Source organism: Anarhichas minor, unplaced genomic scaffold (genome assembly GCF_050575085.1).
Source record: "Anarhichas minor isolate MPS153535 unplaced genomic scaffold, ASM5057508v1 ptg000030l, whole genome shotgun sequence".
Lineage (NCBI taxonomy): Eukaryota > Metazoa > Chordata > Actinopteri > Perciformes > Anarhichadidae > Anarhichas > Anarhichas minor.
The window spans coordinates 9903755-9919343 of record NW_027466476.1 but is presented as its reverse complement, the minus strand read 5'-3'; the positions used below and the strand labels follow the sequence as shown (position 1 = coordinate 9919343).

The 15589-nt window shown below is 40.1% G+C and overlaps 4 protein-coding genes across 5 annotated transcripts; all 4 read left to right on the top strand.

The window, feature by feature from the left end:
* Nucleotides 1–206: 206 nt before the first annotated feature.
* LOC142964277 (interleukin-1 beta-like) lies at nt 207–5038 on the top strand. 2 transcript variants are annotated; one of them, XM_076104535.1, is made up of 3 exons: nt 207–297; nt 4217–4350; nt 4463–5038. In XM_076104535.1, exons 2-3 carry the CDS (start codon nt 4228–4230, stop codon nt 4706–4708), a joined length of 369 nt encoding a protein of 122 aa, XP_075960650.1. In that variant the 5' UTR covers nt 207–297; nt 4217–4227; the 3' UTR covers nt 4709–5038. The 2 variants fall into 2 exon arrangements, with proteins under 2 accessions (XP_075960650.1, XP_075960649.1); XM_076104534.1 differs by lacking the exon at nt 207–297 and having other exon boundaries at nt 4148–4350.
* Nucleotides 296–3266, top strand: LOC142964275 (nuclear factor 7, brain-like). Its single transcript, XM_076104532.1, has one exon. It carries the CDS (start codon nt 339–341, stop codon nt 1803–1805), a length of 1467 nt encoding a protein of 488 aa, XP_075960647.1. The 5' UTR covers nt 296–338; the 3' UTR covers nt 1806–3266.
* A 1355-nt stretch (nt 5039–6393) lies between the features above and the next one.
* Nucleotides 6394–7971, top strand: LOC142964276 (nuclear factor 7, brain-like). The gene has a single exon (XM_076104533.1). It carries the CDS (start codon nt 6544–6546, stop codon nt 7969–7971), a length of 1428 nt encoding a protein of 475 aa, XP_075960648.1. The 5' UTR covers nt 6394–6543.
* Nucleotides 7972–12656: 4685 nt separating this feature from the next.
* On the top strand, nt 12657–15278 carry LOC142964391 (nuclear factor 7, brain-like). Its single transcript, XM_076104693.1, has one exon. It carries the CDS (start codon nt 12821–12823, stop codon nt 14246–14248), a length of 1428 nt encoding a protein of 475 aa, XP_075960808.1. The 5' UTR covers nt 12657–12820; the 3' UTR covers nt 14249–15278.
* Nucleotides 15279–15589: the final 311 nt, after the last annotated feature.

Here is a 15589-nt window from a genome sequence, read left to right as displayed (position 1 = left end):
AAGTCTGGATATTATAGTTAATCGAGTGTGATCTTTATTTAGTCCACCTGGATGAAATGAACACAGTCATGGAGAGATTTTTGCACAACATGTTTCCTGTTACACCATCTGCTGGTGACTAAAGGACGTTACAATATTTCCTCCTAATAACTACACTTGTCACACAGGTTTGTGGAACAGAAAGAAGATTGTAACATTGTTGAACAGAGCTGAGACGCCATTACAGGGTGTGAGATCTCTGCTGGAAAACACACGTTTGGAGTATTTGAACCAGTGAAGAGACGGAACAGTAACTTGGTGAGTCTTGTTGTTGAAAGATGATTTAGATACCAAGACAAATGGCTGAGAAGATAGTTCTTGTTGAAAGTTTCCTGAACTGCCATGTTTGTTCAGAGACGTTCAGAGATCCTGTGTCTCTGAGCTGCAACCACAGCTTCTGTTCAAGCTGCCTGCAACTATTCTGGAAACAAGCTAAAGACAAAAACTGTCCCATTTGTAAAAGAAAATCCTCAAAAGACTATCCTGGGGTGAACTTTCCACTGAAGGAACTGTCTGACTCGTTTGCTGAGAGACAGAAAACTGGATCACCTGAGACAGAAAAAGGAGAGAAGAAGGTGGAGGTGGTGTGTAGTAAACATGGAGAAGAGACTCAACTGTTCTGTGAGGATGAAGAGAGAGTTGTGTGTCCTGTCTGTGAGTTTTCTCTCCTCCAGAGTCACAAGGAGGTTCCTATAGAACAAGCAGTCAGTGACCTGAAGGACCAGCTGAGATCTGACTTAGAGTCTCTGCAGGACAAGAGGGACAAACACAAACAAGTGGAGGAAACATACAATGAAATGATTCAACACTCCAAGAAGCAGCTGTTGTCCACAGAGAGGCAGATCAGAGCAGAGTTCAACAAGCTCCAACAGGTCCTGAAAGAGGAAGAGGAGTCCAGACTGGCAGCTCTGAGGGAGGAAGAGGAGCAGAAGGGGAAGACTATCAGCAGAGAGATGAAGATGATTCAGGAGCAGATCTCCTCTCTGTCAGACAGCATCTCTGCTGTTGAAGAAGACCTGCAGAAACACAACGTGTCATTCCTCAGCAGTTATAAACCCACTCAGACCAGAGCCAGAGTCCAGAGCTCACTGTCAGATCCACAGCTGGTCTCAGGAGCGCTGATAGATGTGGCCAAACACCTGGGCAACCTGTCCTTCAGAGTCTGGGAGAAGATGAAGGACAAGGTCCACTTCAGTCCTGTCATTCTGGACCCAAATACTGCAAACCCCTGGCTCTATCTGTCTGATGATCTGACCAGTGTGAGATATGGAGACACATACCAGCAGCTTCCTGACAATCCAGACAGAAACACTAATTATGCCAATGTTCTGGGCTCTGAGGGCTTCAGCTCAGGGAAACACAGCTGGGAGGTGGAGGTGGGAGACCATCCTCACTGGAATGTAGGTTTGGCTAAAGAGTCAGTTGACAGGAAGGGAAAGCGAGTTGCTTCACCAGAATATGGACTCTGGTGTTTACTTCATCGTAGTGGAAAATACACTAATGGATCTGGTCAGACTGTCAGAGTGAAGAAGAGTCTCCAGAGGATCAGAGTCCAGCTGGACTATGACATGGGGGACGTGTCCTTCTACGACCCTGAAGACATGACTCACATCTACACTCACAGAGACACTTTCACTGAGAAACTCTTCCCATATTTCAGTATTGGAAAGTCTGGTGATGCTAAAACTGCTGATATCAAAATCTATCAAACTGATATTTCTCTGTCATGTTCAGACATGTTAGTGTTTGTTCAGACTTTACTCTGACTTCACTGTGAGTCAACATCTCATTGATAGAATCAATACAATCAACAGTTATGACTCATCAGAATCAAACTGTATTACATCATCAGATCATCAACTTTCACACAAAAACAAATCATTTTTCAACAATAACTAAATCATCATCTTGTGTTTAATCAGAACACAATCTAACATTTAGTGAATCCACTAAACCAAACACTTTGTTTCCAGTTGTGTGTTTCTTTAACTTTGATCTTCATCAGACATCAGTTTTAGTTTATTAGATTTCTGGATCTTCTGTTGAGTTATTTCAGCTTTGATGTTATAATTTCAATGTTTTACACTTTACACTCAGAGTCTCAGAGGTTCAGTGAATCAAAACACATTCTGACTCTGATTGATTATCTTTAATGATTGAAATTGTTTTTCTTAACTGTCTCTACTGTCCCAAATGAATAATGCAAAATGGTTTTTATCTTTGTTTATTGTTTTAATGCAACTCACTGTAAAAACACATAAATTATTGTTTTAATCTGAAATCAGTTTTGGGAATACAGTTTTAAGGATCTGTTGTTGAGCAAAAATGCACCTTGTTTATGATATTTTTTTAATCTTCTGATGTTTTTTTTGTTTGGGATAACTTGTTTTATTCTGTGTAGAGAACTGTTTTAATTGTGTTTTATTTTAAGATAAGATCAAACTTTATTCATTCTGAGGGAAATTGCTGAGCAGCATTTGTAATACAAAGTGGGAAGAGTGTAAATATACAGAGTTCATATATAAAGTCTAAGACAACAATAACAATCAGGTGTAAATCTAAAATAAAAATAAATACAATTGTATACAATAAATACAATTACAAAAACAGTAGGTATCATAATAATATGAATTGGTTTTGATTCAGTCTGTAATTCTTTCAAAGCTTCTTCATTCTGTTTATGATGATTTTTGTAGTTTTTACATGATCAGTAACATGAACGATGAATTAAAATGTTTGTGATCAACATAAAGGAACTTTAGTTTAAAAAGTCTTATTTCATTGAATCAACTATATCTTTATAAATGTACATCAGATGGATGCTGCTTCATGACGTGTAATTAAATCACCAACAGGTTTTATTCACAATGTTCTGTATGAAGTTGTTTCAAGTTTCTTTACAAACATCTGTGAAATATTCATGTGACGAATTACAAAGAATACAAATAATGAAAAACAATTAATCAACCAGATCATAACAAAAGACAATATTTAATCTTAAAATGTTAAATCTACATTTTATATTATCAAATCAACAGATTCCTCAGTGAAACTCTTTCAACGTCAACATTTATGGACAGTCCAGCTGAATGAAGTCAGATCTTCTTTTGTAAAGTCACGTGACTAATGAAGCGACTGCACACAAAGAAAGCTGAATGGAGCTCATACCTCCCTGATGAAGGCTCAGTAGCTGTAAACATGTGAGCAATAAAGAGTTGTGCAACTTGTTTCATGTTGATGGAGTTGTATTGCTTCTCTCACTGGTCTGTACCTCACTGTGTGTGTGTTCTCAACATTAGAAACAGTCAGAAATCACATTTAAAAAGATGGTTCAACTTTACCCTCCTACAACTTCACTGCTTCATCATCAACTCTAAGAAAGGAAGTTTAAACAAATAATACTTTACAACAATCTCCTCGAGGAACGACTCGCTTTTAGACTTTGTGTTTGTTAAAAACTCAAAGAAGCAGAATGATTGTGGTTGTTGATCATCTTTGTAATGTGAAGTTGTAACAGTGTGTTGATGCTCACGTCTGTTATAGACAGCCTCACTGAAGAGAGGGAGCACTGAGGGTTGTACACACACAACACACTGTTAAAGAAATGCTTTCACTGTTACATTTCATTCATTCTGTCACCTACTGAATGCACTTCTCAGGGACAACATGCTCACATGTGCTCAATGTCATCAACGTTATAGAATGTGCAGCATGTGTACAGGATGTGATGGCACGGACACATTTTACTTCCTGTAAACGTCACAAGATGGAGACAAAGTCCATGTTGTTCTTTGCTGCACAGGTTGATCAATAGCAGCACCTCTTAGCACTTTCTGATGGATTCTTCTTTTCACACAGATCCTTCACAGAAACCTCGTTGTGTTTGTCTGACGTCCTGTTTGTCCAGAGTAGCTCACACATCCAGAGTGGAATAGAAGTATAAAGTAGCAGCACCACTGGTGTAACTGATGATATTGGATGCTTTTAAAAAATAAATCTCAAATATATAAGTAAATATATATATCATAACTACCTCCAAGTCAAAGCAGTTTGATGCCTTTTACCTGTTGTACAAATGCTAATGTACCTTTAGTAAACTGCACTTAAAGTAGCACCATGACAGACAGTCTTTCAGTTTTCAATAAAAGCGAACCTCTACCCTCTCTTCTCTCCTCAGTTCTCCTGAACATGTCCACATACTTGCACCCTGCACCCAGCGTCGAGGGCAGAACGGTGGCTCTGGGCATCAAGGGCACAAATCTCTACCCGAGTTGCCGCAAAGATGGTGCCGAGCCAACTCTGCATCTGGAGGTAAAGCTCGTGACTCGTCACGCGATTCTCACCACACACTTTGTAGTGCTATGAAAGGGTGATGCAGTGACCCTTTACGCAGACCCTGACCTTTACCTTTTCACACCCTCAGGCGGTGGAGAACAAGAGTCTGTTGAGCGGATTGGGCACGAGCATCAGCATGGACAGCGACCTGGTGAGATTCCTCTTCTACAGACAGGACACCGGGGTGAACATCAGCACCCTCATGTCCGTCGCCTACCAGAACTGGTACATCAGCACGGCGCAGCAGGACAACAAGCCGCTGGCAATGTGCCTGGAGTCCGCCACGCGCTCCCGAATCTTCAGCATCCGAGAGGAGGTTGAACGTCAGAGTTAAAAACCTGCCAAAGACGCCCAAAGTGGAATGTGGATCTGCATCTGGGGGTCAAGTTTGACCCTCTGAAGAAGACATTATTTTGGGGGTATTGAACAGAGCGTAATAATATACTGCACTTCAGCTATTTTGATTCAGAAAAGCAACAAAGACACGATACGGTGTCATACGGTGTCATAAGATGGCATCATTGTGCTTCTCTGGTGAACACCCTGTGTATTTATTGTGCTGAATGACATGACACACTGTTGATGCTTTTATCTATTCATGTATTTATCTATTTATGCACCATTTTAATATACATGTAGATATTTATTTGGAAATCTGCGTACTAACAAGTATTTAAATGATGTGCAGTGAAATATAGAATAAAGCCTTGTAACTTATTTGGATTTGTGTCTTATATTTGTTCACTGAAATGATAAGGGACTTCACCATAAACGTCAGCTGTCGCCCATTTTCTAGAGACAGTTATTGTGATCAGATTATGAGCTGCAGTTCTGTCCTCCATCTAATATTTCTACAGAACACAGAGACCCAGTAACCAACCAGTGTTACCATGTTCCTATGGCTGAATACTATTAGTACACTTCTGAGGTACTTTTACTTTACTTGAGTATTTTCATTCTAAAAGAGTCCTCTGACTTTTGATACTTTGAAGTAGAGTTTTCTAATACTATTATGGTCTTTATGGTCTATCAGGGTTTTTTTTTTTTTAAAGTCTATTTCCTATTTTATTTTGAAGTTCACTCGTCATGTGTCATGTTTAGTTCTACTTCCTGTTTTTGTGAGTTTGTCCACCTCTTTAGAGTGACCTGTCCTGATCAGTGTCACCTGTCATTATTGTTGAGTATTTTTGAACAGAGGGATGACTTTTATTTCTGTAAACAACCTAAATACTTGTAACACAGTTTTCCCTGATTAAAAGCTCATGCATTGTTGGAGTATATGTATTTATCTTTGTATACTTTAGGACTTGTCAGTGGTGGAGAGTGACAAGTACATTTACTCAAGTACTGTCCTTAGGACGGCTCCTAAAGCACCTCCTTCACCTTCTCCAGGAAGTTGTCTTCGTTCAATGAGTCAATGTCCAGCACTCTGGTAACGCCCCTCGCTCTCGTCCTGAACAGGTTGTCGTCCTGATCAAACATCAGAGGAAGGCCCACGATGGGAACTCCACGATAGATGGCCTCTTGAAGTCTGTTGGTGCCTCCGTTAGGCCACAAACACTCTGGTCTTTGTGTCCTAAGAGGACGTTTTGGTGCAGCCAGTCCAGCACCAAGGTGTTGTTGCTCAGAGTGGACCGTCTCTTCCCAGTATGCCTCCAGATGACCTTCTGAGGGAACTGGGCAACAGCAGCAGCGAGATCCTCAGGAAGAGTCTCCACCAAGGTCCCCAAGCCGATAACAAAGACTCCATGCTCTGCAGAGCTCTGGGCAAAGTCCTCCAGATGTTGAGGAAGCAACTTGGAGGGTTTGTTGTACATTAACTGAGACACAATGTTGAAAACAAATAGTCATATTAGTGAGTTTTGTCTCATGTTTTTAAAAATACTAACGAAATAAATTGCACATACATTTGGCTGCTTTGACTTGCGATAAATAGGACACCATCTGCTGGTAACGAAAGGACATAACAGCATTTCCTCCGAATAACCTGTCACACAGGTTTGTGAAACTGAAAGAAGATTGTGACATTGTTGAACAGAGCTGAGACGCCATTACAGGGTGTGAGATCTCTGCTGGAAAACACACGTTTGGAGTATTTGAACCAGTGAAGAGACGGAACAGTAACTTGGTGAGTCTTGTTATTGAAAGATAATTTAGATACCAAGACAAATGGCTGAGAAAAGAGCTCTTTTTGAAAGTTACCTGAACTGCCATGTTTGTTCAGAGACGTTCAGAGATCCTGTGTCTCTGAGCTGCAACCACAGCTTCTGTTCAAGCTGCCTGCAGCAATTCTGGAAACAAGCTAAAACCAAAAACTGTCCCATTTGTAAAACAAAGTCCTCAAATGACAATACTGGGGTGAACTTTCCACTGAAGGAACTGGCTGACTCGTTTGCCAAGAGACAGAAAACTGGATCATCTGAGACGGACCAAGAAAAGCAGAAAGAAGAGGTCGTGTGTGAAAAACATCCAGAAGTTCCTTATTTGTTCTGTGAGGACGAGCAGAAACCTGTGTGTCCTGTCTGTGAGTTTTCTCTCCACGAGAGTCACAAGGTGGTTCTTATAGAACAAGCAGTCAGTGACCTGAAGGACCAGCTGAGATCTGACTTACAGTCTCTGCAGGACAAGAGGGACAAACACAAACAAGTGGAGGAAACACACAATGAAATGATTGAACACTCCAAGAAGCAGCTGTTGTCCACAGAGAGGCAGATCAGAGCAGAGTTCAACAAGCTCCACCAGTTCCTGAAAGAGGAAGAGGAGTCCAGACTGGCAGCTCTGAGGGAGGAAGAGGAGCAGAAGGGGAAGACTATCAGCAGAGAGATGAAGATGATTCAGGAGCAGATCTCCTCTCTGTCAGACAGCATCTCTGCTGTTGAAGAAGACCTGCAGAAACACAACGTGTCATTCCTCAGCAGTTATAAACCCACTCAGACCAGAGCCAGAGTCCAGAGCTCACTGTCAGATCCACAGCTGGTCTCAGGAGCGCTGATAGATGTGGCCAAACACCTGGGCAACCTGTCCTTCAGAGTCTGGGAGAAGATGAAGGACATGGTCCACTTCAGTCCTGTCATTCTGGACCCAAACACTGCAAACCCCATTCTCTATCTGTCTGATGATCTGACCAGTGTGAGACATGGAGACACAAACCAGAAGCTTCCTGACAATCCAGAGAGATTCACTAAGTATGTCATTGTTCTGGGCTCTGAGGGCTTCAGCTCAGGGAAACACAGCTGGGAGGTGGAGGTGGGAGACCATCCTGACTGGGTTGTAGGTTTGGCTAAAGAGTCAGTTGACAGGAAGGGAAAGATATTTGTTTCACCACAATATGGAATCTGGTGTTTACTTCGTCGTAGTGGAAAATACACTAATGGAGATGGTCAGAGTGTCAGAGTGAAGAAGAGTCTCCAGAGGATCAGAGTCCAGCTGGACTATGACATGGGGGACGTGTCCTTCTACGACCCTGAAGACACGACTCAGATCTGCACTCACAGAGACACTTTCACTGAGAAACTCTTCCCATATTCAGAGATTGGAATGTCTGGTGATGCTAAAACTGCTGATATCAAAATGTGTCAAACTGATATTTCTCTGTGATGTTCAGACATGTTAGTGTTTGTTCAGACTTTACTCTGACTTCACTGTGTGTCAACATCTCATTGATAGAATCAATACAATCAACAGTTATGACAGAAAATATACATCTACTCAATACAGAAGTTGTGTCACATCATCAGGTGATAAACCTACAGGTACAATTAAAGGACGATTTTTTAAAGTAATGATAAATAATAATACAAATTAAAGCTGCGAGCAGCATTGAGCGTGCCCTCGCAACTTCACGCACGTCGAGGGTACTGGCATCTCTCTGGTTGACGCGGCCATGCATTTCTGTGACCATCCTACACTGCGTACACAAGTTAGATGATATTTCCTGCGTCGACCAGCAGCGTAGCCAGATCATGTTGCCAGGTCTTAAGCCTCAAATGTTTTGAGTGTACCTCCGATACAATCATAAATGTAAGCCTGTTAAGATCATTAAGAAAATGAATCTGTGTGAATGTGCTTCAGTGTTTGTAACATAACAGACTGCCAGATTACTGGGATGGGGTTCAACTCCCTGCAGTGTCCTGCTGATTGTATTTGGATTTACATGAAAGTTAACAAAACAGTAGTGTCATTTGCACTTGAACACTTTAATTTAACACTGTTTTCATTTTAAGCTCTTCTGTAATTTTAGAATGTAGTGTGAAGCATTCATTGTAACATTGTAACAGCGCCTGGAAATCATAAAAACGACACTAGAAATTCATAATAAATTCAAAATGTCTGACTTCTGGTTGGATGTAGAGAATGTGATACATTTGCCTTCCAAATTTTGTAAATCTATGTGAAACGTACTGCGAGGGCTGCTTCGTCGAAATTTGTAGGGGGCGCTATTGAGCCGATTTGCCACTCTGAACCAATAAAATCATTATTTAACTACATTTTGGCCTTTAAATCTGTTTGCCAAGTTTGCTTATGTTTCGAGCATTTTTAGCCTCTCAAAAGCATCTTCGTTTTTCATGGCGAAGACTGCGTCGCCACGGCAACGGCGTTCGACGAAACATCAAAAGCTTCATGAACTGGCGTTATGAACTTCTTACATTTGTGTGGAACTAATTTGATGTTGATCTGATTTACCTACTAAGAGAAACAAGCCAAAGTATAAAGACTTTAACTGACTGTTACCTACCAGTAGGTGGCACTATGACTATGATTCAAAATTGGCCTGGATATGTCTTCAAGCCTGGAGTCTAATCAAACATGTGAAATCTGGTAAAGATCTGATGAAGTGGAGTCGAGTTACATCAGTTTATTCGTTCATGGCGAAGGATCAAAATTCACAGAGCCGCCACGTCGCCGCCCTTCAACAACTTCTTACAATCTTCACAATGAAGCATTATCAAGGTCTTAAGGCTGTTCTGACAACATTTGAGAGGGACCTGATCAATCTGTGAGGAGCAGGATGTCAAAGTACAAAACGTACAACTTCCAGTTGCCACTAGGTGGCGCTATTACTATGATTCTAAATTGTCATATAGATGTGTTCCGGGTCAGGATGTTATGACATATGAGAGATTTGGAGCAGATTAGACAATGTACGGCCGAGTTACAGCAACTTCCTTTTTCGTGGCGAATGGTGTTTTTTTGCCACCACGCCACGGACACATAGTTCGATAACTTTTTGATCTTTGAGTAACTTTTCACTGCCAAGGTCTCAACAGCATACTGACCGAATCTAAAGTCAATCGGGTTAAATCTCTAGGAGTTCGTTAAAGTATGATGCCTTGAAACGGCCCAAAAACGTCATAAAATTCAAAATGGCCGCCTTCCTGTTTGGTTTAGTGAAAAATTCCAGTAGGATTTTTTGTACGTCCCATCACGTTCCACATACATAACAAATTTTATACAGCTAGGTGAAACCCAATGTTGGGGCTACTCAATAGGGGGCGCTATCGAGCCAATATTTCATTCCGCAGCTGGACACCCCAATCAGACTGCAATTTTCGCAAATTCTGGCTTGCGTGAAAAATTTCAAAAGTTTTCCAGTATCCCAAGCACCTCCTTTTTGCGACGAAACACGTAAAATAATAATAATATTAATAATAATAATAATAAACATTAGAATAACAATAGATCCTCCGCTCCGACTACGCCGGTGCTCGGGCCCTAATAAATAACAATGTAACATTTAGTGAATCCACTAAACCAGGGGTCTTCAACGTTTTTCAGGCCAAGGACCCCCAAACTGATAGAGAGATGGAGCAGGGACCCCAGACTATATATATTGTATAAAATTGTGTTTTATATTAAACTGGGCCTAGTACCGTGTATAAACATACCTCTTTATTGTACATTCAATACTAAGCTATTCAAATAATACACATGTTCATATATTCATGTTTTTATTTTAAACATGTGGAAGGTACAGTGATAGGGTGGCCGTGCCACTGCCATTTACCTTGTCAGCTGATACCAATGCCAATATCAACATTGTCTGTCAATTGCATGATAATCATGCATACAAGCTATTCAAACTGATGTTTCTATTTTAAACATAAATGTGGAAACGAAAATGAGTGATGGCCTATTAGTACCACTGCCATGCATAAACATACCTGTTATCTTGCATACAATACTGAACTATTAAAATAATGGACAGATTCATGTTTAGAGAAAAAAGAAAAGAAAAGAAAAAGAAATTTAATTTTCTAATCAACCAAAGATTTCGCAGACCCCCTGCAGTACCTCCACGGACCCCCTGTTGAAGACCTCTGCACTAAACCAAACACTTTGTTTCCAGTTGTGTGTTTCTTTAACTTTGATCTTCATCAGACATCAGTTTTAGTTTATTAGATTTCTGGATCTTCTGTTGAGTTATTTCAGCTTTGATGTTATAATTTCAGTGTTTTACACTTTACACTCAGAGTCTCAGAGGTTCAGTGAATCACAACACATTCTGACTCTGATTGATTATCTTTAATGATTGAAATTGTTTTTAACTGTCTCTACTGTCCCAAATGAATAATGCAAAATGTATTTATCTTTGTTTTTTGTTTTCATGCTACTTACTCAAAAAACACATAAATGATTGTTTTAATCTGAAATTCATTTTTGGATATACATTAAGAAATTAAGTTTTAAGGTTCTGTTGTTGAGCAGAAATGCACCAAAAATCAATCCACAAGAATATGTTTTAACTGCATCACATCATCGTATGAAGTATTCTGGTTATCAGCATCTTGTTTTATGAAATTTTTTTGTCAACATTCATGGACAGTCCAGCTGAATGAAGTCAGATCTTCTTTTGTAAAGTCACGTGACTAATGAAGCGACTGCACACAAAGAAAGCTGAATGGAGCTCATACCTCCCTGATGAAGGCTCAGTAGCTGTAAACATGTGAGCAATAAAGAGTTGTGCAACTTGTTTCATGTTGATGGAGTTGTATTGCTTCTCTCACTGGTCTGTACCTCACTGTGTGTGTGTTCTCAACATTAGAAACAGTCAGAAATCACAGGACTTGTCAGTGGTGGAGAGTGACAAGTACATTTACTCAAGTACTGTCCTTAGGACGGCTCCTAAAGCACCTCCTTCACCTTCTCCAGGAAGTTGTCTTAGTTCAATGAGTCAATGTCCAGCACTCTGGTAACGCCCCTCGCTCTCCTCCTGAACAGGTTGTCGTCCCGATCAAACATCAGAGGAAGGCCCACGATGGGAACTCCACGGTAGATGGCCTCTTGAAGTCTGTTGGTGCCTCAGTTGGGCCACAAACACTCTGGTCTTTGTGTCCTAAGAGGACGTTTTGGTGCAGCCAGTCCAGCAGCAAGATGTTGTTGCTCAGAGTGGACCGTCTCTTCAGTATGCCTCCAGATGACCTTCTGAGGGAACTGGGTAACAGCAGCAGCCAGATCCTCAGGAAGAGTCTCCACCAAGGTCTCCAAGCTCATAACAAAGACTCCATGCTCTGCAGAGCTCTGGACAAAGTCCTCCAGATGTTGAGGAAGCAGCTTGGAGGGTTTACACTGAAACCCGCACATGTAGACCACGTTGGACATGATGGACCAACAGTTTGAGGCTGAAGACTTTCTTTCTTTCTTATCTTTACAGCTCCTCAACAGTACTGTCTTCATCAGACTGATGTCTTTGTCTTATAGATCAATTCTAAACACCTAATAGAATATTTATGTGCTGTTTTAAAATCAAAAACTTCATCATTTCTTTATTTTCGTTAATCTTGTGAAAATAACATCAACTAATGCATGATGTCATAAAGTATTTATATTCTTCTCAATAAGAGAGTGAATGAATGAATGAATGAATGAATGAGGGAAAATGTTCCAGAAAGTAAAACACATTCAGGTTGAGAGACTTTAGAATCTATTTCATGATTGTTATTTGTACATTAACTGAGACACAATGTTGAAAACTAATTAGTGAGTTTGATCTCATGTTTTAAAAAAATACTCACTAAATATATTGCACATACATTTGGCTGCTTTGACTTGTGATAAACAGGAGAATATGAGATAAATAAATCAAATTCAAACATCAGCTTTGATTCTTTAAGTGCAGGTTAAGAGTGTGATCTTTATTTAGTCCACCTGGATGAAATGAACACAGTCATGAAGAGATTTTAGCACAACATGTTTCCTGTTACAGTGGCTGACACCATCTGCTGGTGATTAAATGACATAACAGCATTTCCTCCTAATAACTCACACTGTGACGGAGAAAAGTGAAACTGAAAGAAGATTGTGACATTGTTGAACAGAGCTGAGACGCCATTACAGGGTGTGAGATCTCTGCTGGAAAACACACGTTTGGAGTATTTGAACCAGTGAAGAGACGGAACAGTAACTTGGTGAGTCTCGTTATTGAAAGATAATTTAGATACCAAGACAAATGGCTGAGAAAACAGCTCTTGATGAAAGTCACCTGAACTGCCATGTTTGTTCAGAGACGTTCAGAGATCCTGTGTCTCTGAGCTGCAACCACAGCTTCTGTTCAAGCTGCCTGCAACTATTCTGGAAACAAGCTAAAAACAAGAACTGTCCCATTTGTAAAAGAAAATCCTCAAAAGACATTGTTGGGGTGAACTTTCCACTGAAGGAACTGGCTGACTCGTTTGCTGAGAGACAGAAAACTGGATCATCTGAGACAGAAAAAGGAGAGAAGAAGGTGGAGGTGGTGTGTAGTAAACATGGAGAAGAGACTCAACTGTTCTGTGAGGATGAAGAGAGAGCTGTGTGTCCTGTCTGTGAGTTTTCTCTCCACCAGAGTCACAAGGTGGTTCCTATAGAACAAGCAGTCAGTGACCTGAAGGACCAGCTGAGATCTGACTTAGAGTCTCTGCAGGACAAGAGGCACAAACACAAACAAGTGGAGAAAACACACAATGAAATGATTGAACACTCCAAGAAGCAGCTGTTGTCCACAGAGAGGCAGATCAGAGCAGAGTTCAACAAGCTCCACCAGTTCCTGAAAGAGGAAGAGGAGTCCAGACTGGCAGCTCTGAGGGAGGAAGAGGAGCAGAAGGGGAAAACTATCAGCAGAGAGATGAAGATGATTCAGGAGCAGATCTCCTCTCTGTCAGACAGCATCTCTGCTGTTGAAGAAGACCTGCAGAAACACAACGTGTCATTCCTCAGCAGTTATAAAGCCACTCAGACCAGAGCCAGAGTCCAGAGCTCACTGTCAGATCCACAGCTGGTCTCAGGAGCGCTGATAGATGTGGCCAAACACCTGGGCAACCTGTCCTTCAGAGTCTGGGAGAAGATGAAGGACAAGGTCCACTTCAGTCCTGTCATTCTGGACCCAAACACTGCAACCTACTGTCTCTATCTGTCTGATGATCTGACCAGTGTGAGACATGGAGACACATACCAGAAGCTTCCTGACAATCCAGAGAGAAACACTAATTATGTCTCTGTTCTGGGCTCTGAGGGCTTCAGCTCAGGGAAACACAGCTGGGAGGTGGAGGTGGGAGACCATCCTACCTGGACTGTAGGTTTGGTTAAAGAGTCAGTTGACAGGAAGGGAAAGATATTTGCTTCACCAGAATATGGAGTCTGGTGTTTAACTCATCGTAGTGGAAAATACACTAATGGAGCTGGTCAGACTGTCGGAGTGAAGAAGAGTCTCCAGAGGATCAGAGTCCAGCTGGACTATGACATGGGGGACGTGTCCTTCTACGACCCTGAAGACATGACTCACATCTACACTCACAGAGACACTTTCACTGAGAAACTCTTCCCATGGTTCAGTATTGGAAAGTCTGGTGATGCTAAAACTGCTGATATCAAAATGTGTCAAACTGATATTTCTCTGTGATGTTCAGACATGTTAGTGTTTGTTCAGACTTTACTCTGACTTCACTGTGTCAACATCTCATTGATAGAATCAATACAATCAACAGTTATGACTCATCAGAATCAAACTGTATTACATCATCAGATCATCAACTTTCACACAAAAACAAATCATTTTTCAACTATAACTAAATCATCATCTTGTGTTTAATCAGAACACAATCTAACATTTAGTGAATCCACTAAACCAAACACTTTGTTTCCAGTTGTGTGTTTCTTTAACTTTGATCTTCATCAGACATCAGTTTTAGTTTATTAGATTTCTGGATCTTCTGTTGAGTTATTTCAGCTTTGATGTTATAATTTCAGTGTTTTACACTTTACACTCAGAGTCTCAGAGGTTCAGTGAATCAAAACACATTCTGACTCTGATTGATTATCTTTTGATGATTGAAATTGTTTTTCTTAACTGTCTCTACTGTCGTTAACTACATTGTTTTAATCTGAAATTCATTTTGGAAGTTAATAAATTAAAGATGTAAAGATCTGTAGTCGTGAAAAAATGTATTAAAAATATAAACTTTTAAGATAAAAGCTGTTAATTCAGATTATAAACATTGTGTTTTTTGACATTTATATTTTTCTGTTGAGTTATTTTACTTTTGGATACTTTGTTATATTTGTTGGAAACATCTGTTTTAATTGTTTTCTATGTTTAGAAGAGATAAAGAGTGTAAATATAAAGTCTATGAATCTAAATTATATACAGTTACAAAATCATGTTAACAGTATGGATCATAATAATATAAATGGGTTTTGATTCAGTCTGTAATTCTTTCAAAGCTTCTTCATTCTGTTTATGATGATTTTTGTAGTTTTTACATGATCAGTAACATGAACGATGAATTAAAATGTTTGTGATCAACATAAAGGAACTTTAGTTTAAAAAGTCTTGTTTCATTGAATCAACTATATCTTTATAAATGTACATCAGATGGATGCTGCTTCATGACGTGTAATTAAATCACCAACAGGTTTTATTCACAATGTTCTGTATGAAGTTGTTTCAAGTTTCTTTACAAACATCTGTGAAATATTCATGTGACGAATTACAAAGAATACAAATCATGAAAAACAATTAATCAACCAGATCATAACAAAAGACAATATTTAATCATTAAATCTACATTTTTTATATTACATTTTACTTCCTGTAAACGTCACAAGATGGAGACAAAGTCCATGTTGTTCTTTGCTGCACAGGTTGATCAATAGCAGCACCTCTTAGCACTTTCTGATGGATTCTTCTTTTCACACAGATCCTTCACAGAAACCCCGTTGTGTTTGTCTGACGTCCTGTTTG

What these genes read in the sequence shown, in the direction of transcription:
- LOC142964275 (XM_076104532.1), top strand. Translation starts at nt 339, where the DNA reads ATGGCTGAGAAGATAGTTCTTGTTGAAAGTTTCCTGAACTGCCATGTT.
- LOC142964277 (XM_076104534.1), top strand. Translation starts at nt 4,156, where the DNA reads ATGACAGACAGTCTTTCAGTTTTCAATAAAAGCGAACCTCTACCCTCT. An exon ending in AGCCAACTCTGCATCTGGAG is followed by an intron (nt 4,351 to 4,462) that starts GTAAAGCTCGTG and finishes TCACACCCTCAG; the next exon opens with GCGGTGGAGAACAAGAGTCT.
- LOC142964276 (XM_076104533.1), top strand. Translation starts at nt 6,544, where the DNA reads ATGGCTGAGAAAAGAGCTCTTTTTGAAAGTTACCTGAACTGCCATGTT.
- LOC142964391 (XM_076104693.1), top strand. Translation starts at nt 12,821, where the DNA reads ATGGCTGAGAAAACAGCTCTTGATGAAAGTCACCTGAACTGCCATGTT.